This window comes from Schistocerca piceifrons, chromosome 5, assembly GCF_021461385.2.
Source record: "Schistocerca piceifrons isolate TAMUIC-IGC-003096 chromosome 5, iqSchPice1.1, whole genome shotgun sequence".
In the NCBI taxonomy this organism is placed as follows: domain Eukaryota; kingdom Metazoa; phylum Arthropoda; class Insecta; order Orthoptera; family Acrididae; genus Schistocerca; species Schistocerca piceifrons.
In genome coordinates, this window is record NC_060142.1 from 233,514,459 (window position 1) to 233,534,005 (window position 19,547).

General features: G+C 37.2%; 1 protein-coding gene across 1 annotated transcript in view; it reads right to left on the bottom strand.

Annotated features, from left to right (window-relative positions):
- Positions 1-3,205: 3,205 nt before the first annotated feature.
- Positions 3,206-19,547, bottom strand: part of LOC124798259 (anoctamin-8) — a 197,921-nt gene continuing 181,579 nt past the window's right edge. Inside the window, exons 13-16 of the mRNA XM_047261579.1 lie at positions 10,028-10,225; positions 9,820-9,951; positions 4,995-5,179; positions 3,206-4,918 (exon numbers count right to left, since the gene is read on the bottom strand). Coding sequence (XP_047117535.1) covers positions 4,081-4,918; positions 4,995-5,179; positions 9,820-9,951; positions 10,028-10,225 — 1,353 coding nt within the window. The 3' untranslated portion in view covers positions 3,206-4,080. The remainder of the gene's footprint in view (positions 4,919-4,994; positions 5,180-9,819; positions 9,952-10,027; positions 10,226-19,547) is intronic.

Here is a 19,547-nt window from a genome sequence, read left to right on the forward strand (position 1 = left end):
ATGGAAAAGGAAGAAAACAGTGTTATGATTACTTTGGGACATCATTATACTAATGTATACAAAAAGAAAATTCTCAACTAATTTACTTAAAGGATTATTCTTATTTGATAGTGTGACTTACGTTAAATATGTCCATTTTAGCTGCACAAAACTATTCCACAAACGGTCTTTGTACCCAATTTGGGTTCGACCAGCAGCCTGTAATTTGCACGGCTCTCACACTTACTTATGAGGCAGTATTAAATGTAATTCAGTTGCAGAGAGGATACACAATAAAAAGCATAAATAAATAAAATAAATAAAAATTACAGAGACTGTGCAGTTCATACAACTAACACTACCTCTTTCAGCGAAATGTGAGGAAGCTCTACTGTTGTACATTAAAGCACGGTGAAAGCTAAATTATCTCCATTACAAAGAAACTACTACTGGAAGCTTTATTTACTACTGCAATAGTGGATATGTATTACTGACCACAGCCAACAATGGAATGGAAGGGAAAACTTATGTACTTACATAACAATCATTCTGAAACAGGTGAAACTTCCGCAGAGCCACAACAAAGATTTCAATTCCATTAATAATTTTCAGTATGTGGAAGTTGATAACATTTTGATGTTAAAGTCCATTACCAAAACATGCAGTTTGTGTCTAAGAGGTATGAAAAGGAGGCAATATAATCAGGAAGTAAAAGAAAGAAATGAAATAGGGAGAGAGATTGAGGGGAGGGAGATGGCAGAGAGAGAGAGAGAGAGAGAGAGAGAGAGAGAGAGAGAGAGAGACGGAATTGATGTTGGGGATGGAGGAGCAGGGTAGTGGGAGGCAGAGTGAAGTGGAGAGGGTGCAGTACATGTTGGAATGAGTTGTAAGGAGTAAAATTTGAGGAAAAAGGGTCAGTTTACAAAAGTTACATGTTATTTAGTGTTATCAGGCTGCATACAAAAAAAGGATGAATTATCAGATGACTCCTGCAACACTCCCCAGTGAGATACAATAACTCATTTATAACATCTTCTGGAATTCCAATTATTTTTATGATAGAAAATGATGGGAAGTCAAGGTTTCTTTAACTCTCTGTTGCATGCAGGTGTTTAGTTTTATACAAGGTGAAGTTCTTGATGCATTACTTGTAAATTAATCAACTGCATTAGTATCCAGTAACTTCTTGTCTCCCCTCTCCTTCATTGTTATCTACGTAACATAGTACAGACTTACAGCACTAGTTTAGTATGTGAAATGTATTTATTTTCATTTGGGTCAGTTCAACAATTTTTAATGTACTAGTACCAAACTGACACACTGAGCTTCTGAACATTATTTAAGAGGAATTTACAAATTATAAGTGACATACAGTGGATTACTGCAGGATGCAGAATACATGCAACCACCGTGAGCTCCAAAATACCAAGGAAATAAAATAAAAAAATCCTTGAAGAGAATAGCAATGAATCAAAAGAAAATTTTTGAAGAATTAACTCTGAGACTTGAAACTTTGTTAATTTTTATTCTAAAAACTGAAAAATAACTGACATTTCTGTTCTTGAAGGTTCCTAACAGATTAAAACTGTGTGCCAGACTGGAGCTCAAACTCGGAACCTTGCCTTTTGCAGGCAATGCTCTTACTGACTGAGCTATCCAGGCATGACTCACAAACCAAGCTCACAGTTTTATATCATCTCCTAGCTCCCAAACTTTAGGGAAGTCCTGTATAACTTGCTGGACTAATAGTCCTAGGAGAAAGGATATGGCAAAGAAACTTTTCTGCTACCTAAGAAGTTATTTTGAGAATGAATATTTCACTATGAACAAGTATGAGCACTGTTTGGTAACTTTCTGGGCTGAATTATGGACTATGATGCAGGCAAGACAAGGTTCTGCATTCCAAGTCTTGATTTGGCACATGGTTAAAACCTACAAGGAAGTTTCAAAATAGTACAAACTCTGGAGGTAAGTGAAACATTCATTCTGGAAATTTCTCTTCATGTTATCATGCCATGTTTAAAGATTCTTTCTCGAAATTTCTCTTCTTGTTATTGTACTGCATTTTGCTTATATTTTCGGAAGCACCTTCAGTTATTAACTGTGTTAATCAGGGAAGCTTTGTTGCCATGAGTAATTGGGCTTATTCTGCATTCAGAGGCTACTAGATAGTTTTCAAAGATAACTGGAAAATAAGTAAAGGTGTTTCGACATATATTATTAACAGTTAGCTCAAAAAATATTCTAAAAGCTAAAAGAAGAAATTTTAATAATTTTGTTACACTTCACTTGTTATGTTGCTCATCTTATGGTGTCTAAAGTTATGGTAGTTCATCAGTATATTGTGTGTTCCTGCAACACTGACTCCCACTTAGGATATGGACTTCTAAACATTGTAAAATATATGCCTGCGATAAAGCATAATCTTTAATATGGTTGGTATTGTGAAATGCTGTATGTTGAACTGAATACATAACAACATAGTTGCAATGTCTTGTTTGTTTCTCATCATGCAATCACACCTCTCCTACATTTCTGCCTACAATGTATTTTACTTAAAAACCAACTTTTTAATGCACTCAGTGTCCCAATATACCATACTATGACTACTATGTAGAGTGATAAAAATTTAGATAGTGATGCATGGTGAATGAAGCGATCCATTTATTTAGTCTTTATTGATAATATACTAACTTATGAAGGGCTGATCCTGTTAAATAACACCAAAAACGTGCAATATGCAAACAAGTTTACTAAAATCTTTATTCTGCATTTCCAAAATATAACATATTACAACAAAATGTGAACACTGCAGCAGACTCATACTTTGATCACTGCATTCAATTGTTGAATGTGTGCATCTTAAATTACACCACTTTGTTATTCTAAATCGTTTGCTCATGTTGGATATGTCTAAAAGGGTTACTAAGACCTTATGTTATGATCAAAATATTTTTTTGCTTTACTGTAGTTAAATATATATGCAGGAATTATGTGCTGGATGGTTTCAATGATGAGATGATTATTCATAAAAATATTTGCAATTTCACAGAATCTTAAATATAAAATAAATATGAATTGTACTTATGAAAAGGAAAAACATTTATAGCATTTTCAACAAAACTTTTGTGTATTACAAAAGTATTTTCGCTCATGTAAGAAAATAGCTTTTAGGATCATTATTTTAAAAGTCTTCTTTATTCAATGCAGTTATTAACGAGACATTTTTCACAGTAAAAAAATTTTAAAATTTTAGAAACACGATTTGCAATTATAAACAAAATTATATCATGCTTAATTTAGGAGTCACTGTATATAAATAACTTGCACATTTCACATTGATAATGGAATGTATGAATAAGTATATGTGTAATGAATCTAAGTACACTTGAGTATTTATACATTTATACTTCACCTCAACAAACTAAATTCGATACTGCAGTAGGCACTTGGCAACGAACGGTAAACGTCAACTATTTCATGAAACTATTACCTAATAGCAAGAAATGAGGAAAAACCATACAGCACAAAACATAATACAGTATCTAATACTCTTGTGCTTTACACTGCTTCTCACTCACATACACAGCACTTTGACAATGGCAGGCTACACACTGATGATACTTTTACCTCTACCCACACATGGAAAAATGAAAACAATTCACATACTATTACAGCTCAATGGAGCTATTTGACAGTTTTACTGAAAATCTGTTCTGGAATATATTTTACTGTGTGTCTCTTCGGTCAAACAAATAAATAACTCATTACATTTGAGACATAAAAGCATTTTCTAATGTTCACATAATTTAACTAATATTTTGTAACACTTTTCTTTTCTTTTAAATATACAACAATGTGAAGCACACTGAAAGATTATTGTACAGCATATGGGGTAGATACAACACAGACACCATTCTATCTGTATGTATGGACTGTACGATCATACCAACTGAAATATAGACAAGTTTATAGAGCAGTAAAGACTACATACATTAAGTTACAGTAAGTTTCATCTATAGGAAGTACTCAACAGGAGAGACTAAATTAAAACTGATGACATAAGTACCATACAAACAATGAAGATGATGGAAGTAGGCGCTACATATTTCCAGAATTCTGATTTTTGCGTCTTTGGAGATCGACAGCAACATCATCCACTGAGATGAGTTTTTCTATGGGAATACAAGACAGTTCTCCACCAACAGTGGCAGGTGGTGTCCACTTCTCCTTTGCTCTCATTTCTGCTTCCTTTGCTTCTCTAGCAGCTCGTCTTTCCTTGAGCTTGAGAGAGAAGATTGCTACACTACGAGCCCTTTTCATCAGACTCTGTTTCACTCTAGTTTTCTTCGCAGCTGCTGCTTCTTCAGGTTTTACCACAGTCTCATCTCCCTCCTGACTTGACACAGTGCGGCTACTATCTGATAAAGACATTTCCTTCTGTTCAGACTTTTCTGGGGAAAAGCGGAATTTGGGCCGAGGATGAGTGGACGCCCAAGGAGGGGCAGAACGTAGAAGATCGGAATCAGAGGATGCAGTAAGTTCTTTAGGTGTCACTATGCAGTCAGTGCTCCGGTGAGTTGCTAGATTTTCACCTGATCCACCTGCTACAGTCTCTGAATCACAGGATTTTCTACTTCCTTCAAGACCAAGATGTCGAACCCAGTCCACTCCGTGAGGCCCTATGGTAAGGTGATACCCGAGTGATTCCCCTTCAGGGGATAACCACTCATGAGGTGATGCCCTCTTGTTTGTACTTTTGGGCAAAGTAGGGGATGGTAAACTATCAGGTGTTCCTGCAGAAGCAGCACTTCCATCTGGAACAGCTTTTGTAGCATTCTCGGTAAACTGATGCCCAGTTTCTGCAGCTTCAGTCTCCTCAACAGTTCCTTCCTGATCCACTTCCTTGTTTTCATCATTTGCTGGGGAAACTACAAAACTGAAAAGCAAACACTTGCATGACAGAATACATAAATGTCAGAATTTAGTAAAAGTATTAAAGAAACGTATTTTACCGGCCAATGACGGTGCTCGGTGCACTGACTGCTGAATCTCGTGCTGGAGTGGAGGCTGTTGTGGAAGACAGTCGACGACAAGCCTCTCTACGAGCAAATTCAACTTTTGCCATCTCTGTAGCAACCCATTCAGGGACATCAGGGATAGCACAGCTTATTAGGAATCGCAGTATTAACATGATGTGCTGTAAAAAGCAGTTACAACATGTATCACACACTGTGAATAGAATGAAGCAGCAACCTGAAAATAATGGGCTGGCTATTGTTTCTACATTTGTTAAAATAAAAAGCTCTATGGGGAAACAGGTGAGAACTCTTGTGTTAGCTAGAAGTGGCTGTTGCCAGAAATTATTATAAATCTGAGTATATGGGTGCACTGCGTACCGTATTTTATGGACTATAAGACACATTTCTTTCTTTGAAAAATTGGCTCCAAAAGTCATGTGCACCTTGTACTTGAAATTAATATAAAAATGTCCAGAATGTCCAGCAGTGGATATAAAATTCCTGCCAGTCTCAAAAATGGCCATATTTTTGATGCTGTAGGAAGGCTATCTCTATCAGGCAACATTGGGATTCAACTGGTAGCAGCAGTGCACTGATGTGACAAATATGAGTTCCAGGGATTCACAAGCCTGTTAGGACTGTCTCCCTCTCACCCCACCATTACAAACTCAGAACACTTTCTAGCCTGTGAGCATAATTGCAGTCTATGGTGCCAGTGAACTAATGGACTATGGATGATGGATGGAACCAACATGAATTCCTGCTGAAGGGAGTTTCGAAACAACCGACAATCAAACAAGTGTCAGTGGATACAACAGTTGTGGTCTAGAGTGACTGAAGACATTATAGTTAAATCTTTCAAAAAGTGTGGCATAAGTAACACCCTCGATGGCAGTGAAGCAAACACTTGCATGACAGAATACATTAATGTCAGAATTTAGTAAAAGAAAAGGACAACAATAACAACAAAGAGAAGGAAGAAAAAGTAGAAGAAGAAAGTTCACATCACAATTTTCAAGGATTTTAAAGATCAGTTCAGTTTTGCAAACTAAGAATTTATTTAAAGTCTAGCTTCAAAATCTAATGATAAAAATGGTATAATCTTATTTCAAAAAATTCTTAAAAATTAAGCTGCATCTTATCTGTAGTGGCTAATAGTCCGTAAAATATGGTATGAATGAACCTAAAATTCACCGAGAAATCATTTACAGGAAGGGCAAATCCATATTTTAAATACACAATTCAGAGATAGTTAAAAGGATATTCAGAAGTAGATGAGTCAGGGTAAAATAGGTTTGTTGTTTCAAAATGAAGATTTGATTTCCACACTGTCTTGTTCAAACTCAGTTACCTCCTTTCCTTCACAATGTCCTCCATGTTTTTGATTTTTTTTTCACTCCCCCCCCCCCCCCCCCCCTCAGGAGTATGATAGATAATTGGGTATTCCTTGAGTTCACTGAACCCATGACATGCTACTTGGAAAGCTGCTTTTCTCTGCTCACCTCAAGCAGAAAGGTTTGCAGTGGTGTCATATGATGATGAGTAATTATTTACTGATAAGCAGCTCAATTCTGCATAATAATTAGATGCCAAAATCGATCCTTCCCTAAAGAAATTGTACTGGTATTACTTTTTCTAATGGAATGATCAAGCATGTGAAGTACTGACTATATGCCAAAGGCAGTTTACAACTGTGCCATGAATTGTTGCACAAACAGATTGAGTAGGAACTAACTTTCTCTTACACAAAACAGAATACATATGTTAAACAACTGACTTTTTTGATAAATATATACGATTCATTACAAATCTGTTGAATCCTGTAGGACAGCAAAAGATTCTATGATAATTTGGATACTTTACCAGTCATAAGAGTTTCTATGAGATTCCAATTAGGAAACATCACTAAGAAAGCACTTCTAGAGCAGTCCATGAACACCAAGTCAACATCGTCAGTGTTGCTGAAATGTGAGGAACACCAAGAAGTAACACAACAAATCTCAACTTATGATCCAATACATAATTCTTTTCCCTGACTCCCCCTTCAATTATGAATTTCTCACTATCCAGATGAAACCTAAACAAAGCTGTAGCATTGATGAACATATGCTGCAGTAGACTAATGTGTGTTGAATGTATGCCCTCTAACTCGAGACCTGTTAGTTCAGATTTTGTTGAATCTGAATTTGAAGTGTTCTCAAAATTTGTGCATACCAGTATGTGATGTTCAGGAATGTCATTCACACATTTTAAATGGGAATAAATAAAGACAAGTTAGGTGCATCCTTAGAAAGAAGTCCCAGAAAATTTTCACACAGTGCAGCGTTCTAGAGTGGTGTGTCAACAACATCTGTTTACAGAGCTGTGCATTAACTCAAACTAAACCTAGGAAATATCCTATAACCAAAAATACTCTGTAAGATTGTCACAGACACATTGGCAGTATGTGGTCTTGTATTTTCCTGCATAAAATAACCACAGGGCTTTTCATTATTTATTATTTCTTTAAAAATGGTTGCAAGACAGGGTGATTATAATTACAGTCAAACTTTCAAACCACCATAGAAATAACAGCACTGGTCAGAATGACATCAAATTACAATGGAATATTATCGAAGAATGTGGAAAAATGAACAGCAGACTAAATAATAAATAGTTACAAAATGTAGCAATAGATGGTGCTGTAAGCATCATAATTTAATAGCGGTCAACTGCAAATGACAAATGAATCATACAACAATGCCTAAGGTGTACTTTTGAGGTTAAACAAACTGTACTACTCAGTTTGCATGGGTGTACAGATGTGATACTGTTAGTTACATCCACCATGGCAAGGTCACATCACTTTGGATGGGAAAAATTGGGTTTTAATATCTTGAGGCCAAAACCTGCATAAAAAGCATCACTCACCTCAGTTTTTAATTGTCCTGAGGCCAAAAGCTGCATAAAAAGCACCAGTCACATCGGTTTTTAATTGTCCTGAGGCCAAAAGCCATATAAAAAGCATCACTCACATTAGTTTTTAATTGCCTTGAGGTCAAAAACTGCATAAACAGCATCAATAAAAATCAAATAAAATTATTAATTTCAATGTGACTGGCACAAAACATGTACAATATGCTGTCCACCATTTCTACAAGTTGAAATTGAAAAACAGCACATTTGACAACGGATCAAAGAGTTTCCGAGGTCACGTTCAGAACATGTCGCGCAATGCGTACCTTCAGTGCAGCAAAGTTTGCAATCGGAAAAGTGAACACAACCTCTTTCAGATAGCCCCACAACCAGAAGTCACTCGGATTAATACCAGGTGATTGGGACAGCCAGGCTGTAGGCAAATGGCGGCTGATAATTCTAGCATTTCCAAAATGGCGCTTCAGTAGCTGGTTAACTGGATTGTCAATGTGCGGATGTGTGCCATCTTGCATAAAAATGATCCCATCCACACACCCATGCTGTTGGAGAGCTGGAATGACATGGTTGCACAAAAGACACTCATAGCGCTTACTAGTGATGGTACAGGTAACAGGACTGGAAGCACCTGTCTCTTCAAAAAAATATGGCCCTATGATAAATGATGCTGTAAACCTGCACTACACAGTGACCTTTTCAGGATGGAGTGGTACTGGTTGATTTGTGTACGGATTTTCTGTTGCCCATATTTGACAATTCTGTGTATCGACATATTCTGTCAGATGGAAGAGGGCTTCATCTGTCCACAAAATCTTCCACGGCCAATCATTGTCCTCTTCCATGTGAACCAGAAATTCTAAAGCAAAGATCTCTCCTGCTGGCTGGTCAACAGGAAGCAACTCGTGCACATTGGTAACTTTGAATGGATAGCTCAGAAGGATAGGATTTTACACACCGTGCTCACGGGTACATCCAATGTTCACGCAATTCTCCGTGCACTATATGTTTGCACACCATTACTCATCTCCTTCTGCATTGGTTGGCCACTGTTTCCACTAACGTCGAATCAATTCGTTTCCTCCCTCTACCAGGTTGCACACCAAAAGAACCCGTTTTTTTGAATCACTTTCTCCAGACCCATGGCAGTCATCGGACCAACACATTTTTTCAAACCCTTCAGTGTCCAGAACTTCTGCAGAGCGACACGTGCACAGTCATCATTCTTGTAATAAAGCTTTACAAACAGAGCGTGATCCTGCATTGATACAGTCAGTCATGGTGAATGTCGCAGACGCAAAAGAAGGAAAAGCCATGTAGCTGGCATATTTAACCAATTTCAATGGGTCATGCGCATGACAGGTGTTTTCATTTTAGTATTTTGACACATACGGCGCCATCTATTGATCAATTTTCACAATTTTTTTTCTTCTGCCACATGTTTTCCCCTTCTCCAATATAATTCCATTGCAATTTGACATTATTCTGACTAGTGGTGTTATTTCTACAGCGTTTTGAAAGTTTAACTTTAAGTATAATCACCCTGTATATTGTTCACATGCCTACTGGAATGTATGGTTGTCACAATATATTAATAGTTTGTCCCAACAAGTGATATATGAATAAAAATGAACTGATTTTCTAGCTGGGTCTATTAAGTGGGTTGGTGATTTTCTTGTCTGGAGTTGAAGACAGCTTGGCTGATGGAAATGAAAGATTCTGATTATCCATAATATTATGTCTGATGAATCTGAGATGAAATTTGCACTCTGTACATAAAGCAAGATAGTAACATCTAAATGTTCGTGGAAAGTTATACACTATTATATACTGCTCACTAAAATATCAAAGTTTTCATCTCTCAAAAATAAAAATAAATATAGGTAATTCAGCTGTTACAAGATCTTACCTCAAGTGCAACTATGAGCAAAATTGTCTGTGTTGTAGACATTTCTGGAAACATTCTATGTACTTGACCAGAGAGTCCAATAAGGGCACAGTTGACTAAGACAGCAATTAAGCACATTACCTCCATGGCATTCTGCAGTGGGAAAATTTTTTGTTAGCTATTAATTCATAGTTACTTGAACATAAGCATCATACAACCTAACACATACCTGCCAAGTACCAATGTTTGACACTCTCTGACCAAATGGTCTTTGAAATATAAAGCACAATTTGAATGCATCACTACGAATCTCGATCAAATTGTTCAGCAGAGCACAGAAGGCAGCCATAGGGAACGCAGATGAAAATAAAACAACATAACCCAACTGTATAAACATTTCCAGATGATCTGCAAATGTTCCATCATACTGAAACAAAACATTAAAAGGTGTGATGATAAGTTATGCAGTATATCAACAGAAAAATTAAAATATTATATAGTCTGTATCCTAAATTGTACAACCATTATTTAAAATCGAATAAATGATCCTACTAATTTCTGTAAGCTAATTTGCGATATGAAATTAGGATTTTGCTTATAAACACAAATTCCAAGACTGTTCTGTATGTCATATATATATAGTGTGGTCAATTTTCTTTATTATGGTTAGCATTTATGTTTGCACTTGCACGTGTGATGAAAGGTACATTGCTGATATGCTCAATGTAAGCCCAAGTCTTTTTTTAATTTCACCACATCTGTTGAAAGCAGAAATATTTTTCTTGGCTTGTACTGAAATATGGACTCTCCAAAAAGTAACAGCCAATGTTGGTTGCAGGCAGTAAAATTTGGTAATTGTACAGAAAACTGAGACTTTTCAACTTTTGGCTCAAAACACATGAACATCCTGATACCTATAATAACTTTTCCTACACTTTCATCTGCTTCACCTATTCCACTGCCTTTGTCCAGAAAGAAATCTCCTATCCTCTGTTGCTCCTCCCTAGCAGTGAAGTTTCTACTTCCAATGACTGATGCACCCTATACCCTTCATCACTGAGTATTATGCAGGCCTTCAATGCCTCAGTTGAATGCCAGCATTAACTAAAATTGATTCTAGGAACTGCCCTATAATAAAAACAGTCCAGTATTCTCATAGACACATTGGCAGTATCTGCTCCTGCATGATCCTAAATGAAATAGCTATAGGTGTTTTCATTACTTGTGTGTCTTTAAAAAGGGCTGCAACATACTGTTCACTTGTCTACTGGCATTTATGGTCTAAACGTATCACTACTTTGTCTGAAGACATGACATGTGTGAAAATAAGTTTAATCTGTTAAGCTGGTTGGCAATCTTTCTGTCTACAGCTGAAAAGAGCTTGGTTTGTTAGAGGATGGAATGGAAAGATTCTAATTGTCCATTGTGCTATATCTGATGCACCTGAGACCAAATTTGCAAAGCAAACATCAGAAAAGCTAGTAACATGCAAATGTTCATGGAAAGTTATATACCATTATATGCTGCTAGCCAAAATACAGAAGTTCTCATCTTCAAAAAATAAAAATAATTATTGTTAAAACATATGTTAAATGATCTTACCCCAAGTGCAACTATGAGCAAATGGACACTTTGAATACTTCCAATTAGCACTACCTTCCCTAATCTTCGGATATGGGAACTTGCTCTAGAACATATCACATTGTCCCACCACCCTTCAAAACCAAATCTTTTTAGCCTACTTGTTCTTGGCTTTCTTCATACAATGGAGTTTGTTTACAATGTATTTAATGATTTTACTCCATTTATTACCCTTCATTAGTTTTATTCGCACCACTGTCATTTTATTTTATTCTTCTATACATATATTCATTTCTCATTCTATTGTCATTGAGCTGAATCTGACACAGTACTTCCTGATAAACTATATTTGGCTTCCTATACTGACAAAATTTCCTTCATCTTTGCTCCTTTTCTTGTGCAAGACACAGTGAGTCCCTCTTAATTTGAGTTCTCCCACTCCAACTTCTCCAACTACTACTTTTCTTCTCTCCTGAAGAAAGAACACGAGAGGATTTAAAATCTGGGAGTAACCCTATACCAATTTATAAGCAAATAAAAGTAAGAGAAAAAGAGAGTGCCAAAAAATGTCTCCTTTACAAATAGCACATATGATGCGTATTTTGTTAGCTTGTTTTGGAAGCTACAGCACATTTTTAGCAATCTGAATTGGTTAAATATTGTTACATTGTTTAGCAAAAATGAATTTTTCCTCTGTGTAGTACCAAAGAAAACACAACTACCTCCATTGGGTAACAGGCAACATCCAAACACGATGAACACATATAGTATAGCTAATGTGTAAATGTTTTGTGCTCGACAACTGAATCTCACACAGAGAAAAAAGGTGTGATTGAAACTTGGACCTTACATTATCAATGTGACAAAGTACAGCACTATCATCCTGCTTAAACTGGATTAGCTCTAAGGGTACATACAATTTTAATGGATAGGGCCACAGCCCATACTGCTTGTGGCTCACACTCAATTTTGCAATAAGGTTTTAATTGTGTCCAAATCGCAATACAGTTAGCCTGCCAAGTTATAAGGTTCCACACTGTTTGTTAGTTCAGTAGACGTCAATGCTTAGACATATGCAGATCACTCTAGTACTATTCTATAATTTAATAATCCAACAAACTACCACTAATTTATCCACAATGATCTATAAAGCCATTGACAACATCTATGAATAACTTTAATGTTATCAATAATGGTTTATAATTGAGATGTGTTACCTTCGAAAGACAATACGAAAACTAATTTCACATGTGACAATTTTTTTTTAAGTAACAATGGAATTTTTGTAAGTTTCTTGTCTAATTTGATTAGAGCTGTTAAAAATCCAAGAGCTACTTTGGTACAACATAATTCTGGCCATCGTGCTAACTTAATAGAATTAAATAGCAGATATTAGATGCCCTTCATTATGAAGTTATTAAACATCTCTCACAGGATATTAAATCCTAATCTCCATTAGACTTTTAGACCAGTTATCAGATAAGGTGAAGAAAATCTCACCATTTCTTTTGAACAGTAATAGATAGGCATGTAAATATTTTCATATGAGAACCCATTGCAACTGAAAGACTTTCTGACATGGAAGGGGTCATTGTTTCAATACTGAACCATGTATGTGGTACTACTATTACCTTGCTCTATTAACATTATTATTATAAATGTCTCTGAAATACCCAAGAAGATGACAGCATCACTAACTGATACACTTGCACTGAATGTCATCATTAAATATAATGGCTTTAGTTTGCCCTTGCTTTTGCCCATACTGCAGTACCAATATATCCAAGACCTAGTGACTAGTGTTCAAATGCCGCATCAATTAATAACCCAGACCACTGCTATTGCAACAACTGAAAAGGCTGCTATCCCTCTTCAGGAACTGTATCTAGTGTGGTCTCTCAAGAAACACACCTAGGATGTGGTTATCTGTATGACTCAGATGCACAAGCTACCCAAACACAGCAAGGTCCACAGTCCATGAGAGGAGGAGGAGGAGGAGGAGGAGGAGGAGAACAAGACAAAGACAAAGACAAAGGGAGGCGAGATATGAAAGATGGGAGTAAAATGAAGACAGTGCAGTATACCAACATACATTGAAAGTAAACAGTAAATATATATTAAATAAATATTACGAACATACAGGAATATCTATTATAACATAACAAAAAGAAAAGAAAACTAAGGAATTCCCTACACGACACTGGAAACAACAACAACAACAACAACACTGTATTATTGTAATAATGTATGTCCAGCAACAGGCGGTCCATCTCAGCAGCATATGTAGTGTTTTTCATTAAGCTGGTGAGTTAACTGGTTCTGCTGTATACGTAGAACGAGTTCAAATTGTTATAAAGTGGCTAACAAATAATACGATCACAAAACCCATGCCTCTTGAGTATCAGGACCATCCTTTTAGTTTTTGAACATATTTTCAGCTTTCTTATTTCATTTATGCACACTTTTTGTCCCTGGGATTCTGTTATTTTCTCCAACATGACACTTTCCACTGCATCATAACCCCACTTTTTGTCATAAGATTTGCTGCATTATGAAGTCAAAAGTGTTGGGGCACCCACTGCTGTCTGTTAAAATGATGTTAGGCATGTAACTAATAGAATGTAAACCACCATTCTACTATTAGTACAACTGCAATAACAGCAACTACAACAACTACTATTATTTGATTTGGCATACAATTCACAGACAATTCATTAAATAGAAATTTGATGGCGTTCAAGATGTGACTCTTGAGTAGATGGTACAAAAAAAATTCATCCGATGTACTTTGAACAATAAGGCAATTGTCCTTGATTCACGAAGCATGCTGATACAGAAATGGTGCAATTGCAAACTGCAACCATTGTGGAGGGAGCACATATTACCTAACATTTTTTCATTCACATTTGTGATTATTTTGCGACCAACTAAAGCTAATAGTCTAATCCCTCACTAAGGAAACCACCACCCCTTTCAGGTTCAGCCCACTATCAAGGAAACTGATGAAGGGTATAATACACAAGAATAATTGATCAGTTGCAAATCTTTTGTCTATAAAACTTATCAAGCAACCATAAAAAAATAAAGTTGATAAGGAACCTACAAACATGTTACCTATCTAATAATGTTTTTAATGCAGTTGAGAGATGTTCCTTGGAATTAAAGGTCATCTCTGAAATTCATGTAAGCTGCAGAGCACCATGATTCCAATATGTGAATTCATTCAGTTCTCTCTGTACACTCATGTTTCAAAGAAAGTCATCCTCTTTCACAGGAATATACATTCTACTTGAATGATGATAGAAATATGGGGTAAATTTTACTTTATGTACTGAAATTGAGAGGGTTTGCTGGACAGCAAAACCATGAAATATTCCTGGAGTAACTTCAGTTTTAATTATATTCCTTCATATATACAAAATAATGATCCACAGGGACAAATAACAGTTGCACTTGTTACATGAGCTGAGAAAGAATGCTATCTTGGTAGACTGATGTTAAAAGTTTATCTAGGAAATAGTTATAAGTTGCCAGTTTGTATGTTTGCTGGTAGGGGCCTCTGAGGGGCATTTAGCTTGCTCACTTCATCATTACTCAGTGGGTAATGGTGATAAACCAACAAGAAAATGTATTTCACATTCTTAGTTTCAACAGGTGTGATTCAGTTACGACTGTACAGAACGATTTTTGTTGAGAGTACGCCATTGCATATTCGACAGTGTAAGGAGGGCACAGAAGTTCACAATGCACCGTTGGTCTCTAAGGTCACCTGATCTCATAGTATGTGATCTTTTCTGGTGGGGATTTGTAAAACAATTTAGGTGGATCCCTTCCAACAACTTTGGGTGAACTGCAACTTTGGATGAACTCATCAGCAGTAACGTAGTAATTCCAGGCATTTTTGCAGAAGTATGGGACAAGTTTGACTATGGTCTGGATTGTGAAAAATTGTAAAAAGTACCCCTAGGTTGTATGTGTTTGCATACAAGAGAAGTACCTATACTGCCATTTTTTAAAAAAGGAAATGAGAAACCATTTTGTAATCCTATACTTCAGTTCCCCCCCATGAACCATGGACCTTGCCGTTGTTGGGAAGGCTTGCGTGCCTCAGCGATACAGATGGCCATACCGTAGGTGACACCACAATGGAGGGGTATCTACTGAGAGGCCAGACAAACGTGTGGTTCCTGAAGAGGGGCAGCAGCCTTTCCAGTAGTTGCAGGGGCAACAGTCTGAATGATTGACTGATCCGGCCTTGTAACACTAACCAAAACGGCCTTGCTGTGCTGGTACTACGAACGGCTGAAAGCAAGGGGAAACTACGGCCGTAATTTTTCCCGAGAGCATGCAGTTTTACTGTATGGTTAAATGATGATGGCGTCCTCTTGGGTAAAATATTCCAGAGGTAAAATAGTCCCCCCCATTCTGAACTCCGGACGGGGACTACTCAAGAGGACGTTATTATCAGGAGAAAGAAAACTGGCGACCTATGGATCAGAGCGTGGAATGTCAGATCCCTTAATCGGGCAGGTAGGTTAGAAAATTTAAAAAGGGAAATGGATAGGTTAAAGTTAGATATAGTGGGAATTAGTAAAGTTCGGTGGCAGGAGGAACAAGACTTTTGGTAAGGTGAATACAGGGGTAATGCAGGAGTAGGATTAATAATGAGTAAAAAAATAGGAGTGTGGGTAAGCTACTACAAACAGCATAGTGAACGCATTATTGTGGCCAAGATAGACATGAAGCCCATGCCTACTACAGCAGTACAAGTTTATATGCCAACTAGCTCTGCAGATGATGAAGAAATGGATGAAATGTATGATGAGATAAAAGAAATTATTCAGGTAGTGAAGTGAGACGAAAATTTAATAGTCATGGGTGACTAGAATTCGAGAGTAGGAAAAGGGAGAGACGGAAACATAGTAGGTGAATATGGATTGGGGGTAAGAAATGAAAAAAGGAAGCCATTAGGTAGAATTTTGCCAGGAGCATAACTTAATCACAGCTAACACTTGGTTCAAGAATCATAAAAGGAGGTTGTATACATGGAAGGATCCTGGAGATTCTAGAAGGTATCCGATAGATTATATATTGGTAAGACATAAATTTAGGAACAAGGTTTTAAATTGTAAGACATTTCCAGGGGCAGATGTGGACTGACCACATTCTATTGGTTATGAACTGTAGATTAAAACTGAAGAACCTGCAAAAAGATGGGAATTTAAGGAGATGGGACCTGGATAAACTGACTAAACCACAGGTTGTACAGAGTTTCAGGAGAGCATAAGGGAACAATTGACAGGAATGGGGGCAAGAAATACAGTAGAAGAAGAATGGGTTGCTCTGAGGGATGAAGTAGTGAAGGCAGCAGAGGATCAAGTAGGTAAAAAGATGAGGGCTAGTAGAAATCCTTGGGTAACAGAAGAAATATTGAATTTAATTGATGAAAGGAGAAAATATAACAACGCAGTAAATGAAGCAGGCAAAAAGGAATACAAATGTGTCAAAAATGAGATCGACAGGAAGTGCAAAATGGCTAAGCAGGGATGGCTAGAGGACAAATGTAAGGATGTAGAGGCTTATCTCACTAGGGGTGAGACAGATACTGCCTACAGGAAAATTAAAGAGACCTTTGGAGAGAAGAGAGCCACTTGTATGAATATCAAGAGCTCAGATGGATACCCAGTTCTAAGCAAAGAAGGGAAAGCAGAGAGATGGAAGGAGTATACAGAGGGTCTACACAAGGGCAATGTACTTGAGGACAATATTATGGAAATGGAAGAGGATGTAGATGAAGATGAAATGGGAGATACGATACTGCGTGAAGAGTTTGACAGAGCACTGAAAGACCTGAGTCGAACAAGGCTCCGGGAGTAGACAACATTTCATTGGAACTACTGACGGCCTTGGGAGAGCCAGTCCTGACAAAATTCTACCATCTGGTGAGCAAGATGTATAAGACAGGTGAAATACCCACAGACTTCAAGAAGAATATAATAATTCCAATCCCAAAGAAAGCAGGTGTTGACAGATGTGAAAATTACCAAACTATCAGTTTAATAAGTCATGGCTGCAAAATACTAACACGAATTCTTTACAGACGAATGGAAAAACTGGTAGAAGCCGACCTCGGGGAAGATCAGTTTGGATTCCGTAAAAATGTTGGAACATGTGAGGCAATACTGACCCTACGACTTATCTTAGAAAATAGATTAAGGAAAGGCAAACCTATGTTTCTAGCATTTGTAGACTTAGAGAAAGCTTTTGACAATGTTGACTGGAAAACTCTCCTTCAAATCCTAAAAGTGGCAGGGGTAAAATACAGGGAGCGAAAGGCTATTTACAATTTGTACAGAAACCAGATGGCAGTTATAAGAGTCGAGGGGCATGAAAGGGAAGCAGTGGTTGGGAAGGGAGTGAGACAGGGTTGTAGCCTCTCCCTGATGTTATTCAATCTGTATATTGAGCAAGCAGTAAAGAAAATAAAAGAAAAAATTGGAGTAGGTATTAAAATCCATGGAGAAGAAATAAAAACTTTGAGGTTCGCCAATGACATTGTAATTCTGCCAGAGACAGCAAAGGACTTGGAAGAGCAGTTGAACAGAATGGACAGTGTCTTGAAAGGAGGATATAAGATGTACATCAACAAAAGCAAAACGAGGATAATGGAATGTAGTCGAATTAAATCGGGTGATGCTGCGGGAATTAGATTACAAAATGAGGCACTTAAAGTAGTAAAGGAGTTTTGCTATTTGGGGAGCAAAATAACTAATGATGGTCGAAGTAGAGAGGATATAAAATGTCGAGTGGAAATGGCAAGCAAAGCGTTTCTGAAGAAGAGAAATTTATTAACATCGAGTATAGATTTAAGTGTCAAGAAGCCGTTTCTGAAAGTATTTGTATGGAGTGTAGCCACGTATGGATGTGAAACTTGGACGATAAATAGTTTGGACAAGAAGAGAATACAAGCATTCGAAATGTGGTGCTACAGAAGAACGCTGAAGATTAGATGGGTAGATCACATAACTAATGAGGAGGTATTGAATAGAATTGGGGAGGAGTTTGTGGCACAACTTGACAAGAAGAAGGGATCGGTTGGTAGGACATGTTCTGAGGCATCAAGGGATCACCAATTTAGCATTGGAGGGAAGCGTGGAGGGTAAAAATTGTAGAGGGAGACCAAGAGATGAATACACTAAGCAGATTCAGAAGGATGTAGGTTGCAGGAAGTACTGGGAGATCAAGAAGCTTGCACAGGATACAGTAGCATGGAGAGCTGCATCAAACCAGTCTCAGGACTTAAGACCACAACCACAACAACAACAACAACATACTTCAGTTAAAATCTACCCCATGTTTCTATCTTCATTCATTTTTTTGAAGTGCAATGGATGGTGAAAAATGGTACCACAGGAATTGCTGCTATTGGTGAATGTAGGTTCATCTCAATCAGTTTCTGAGCAAACACTCTAGGGAACGGAATGCAAATGAGATTTGGAGCCAAGTACTCCACAAAAGGGCATTGCTCACAGCAGCACATAAAGCTGTTCATCTGAAAAAAAAACAAGACAGAAACGAGACAGTGTCTGCCTGGAGGTATGGCCTGTGATGTCATTTTGCTTCTTTTCAAATTGTGTGAGGCATCAAGCACTCAACATTCCCACAATTTGGGATATCTACATGGTATAAAGCATCAATAAGTGGCTTCAGCAGGATATGGCATACCTGAAGGAAATTGTGGGCGCACTTATTTACTGAATTCAGGTCATTATCAAGGCTAGAGGTGGTGGTACACAGTATTATGATGATGATGGGGATAACGAATTTTTAATCTGGTGTGCCTAATAGGTTTGTCAGTTTCAAAGAATATTGTGCGTACAAAGTAGCTCAATCTAATTTTGAAAGGTAATGTGACCTAAAAGAACACATTCATTCAAAGGAGAGCAACATAATAGGCAACTGCGCAGTCCATGTTTTCACTTACACATTCATACACAATAATTCTGAAGAACAGTCTGGAATGACCATTGTTACCTATCAGTGGAGGGTATTTTACAGAACATTAAAAGAGAAAGTTATTATGGAGAGACCACTGGAGTTCCAGTCTACCACACTGACAATATTCTTCAGCTGCAATCACTAGTACATAATCAGTTTTTTTTTTTTTT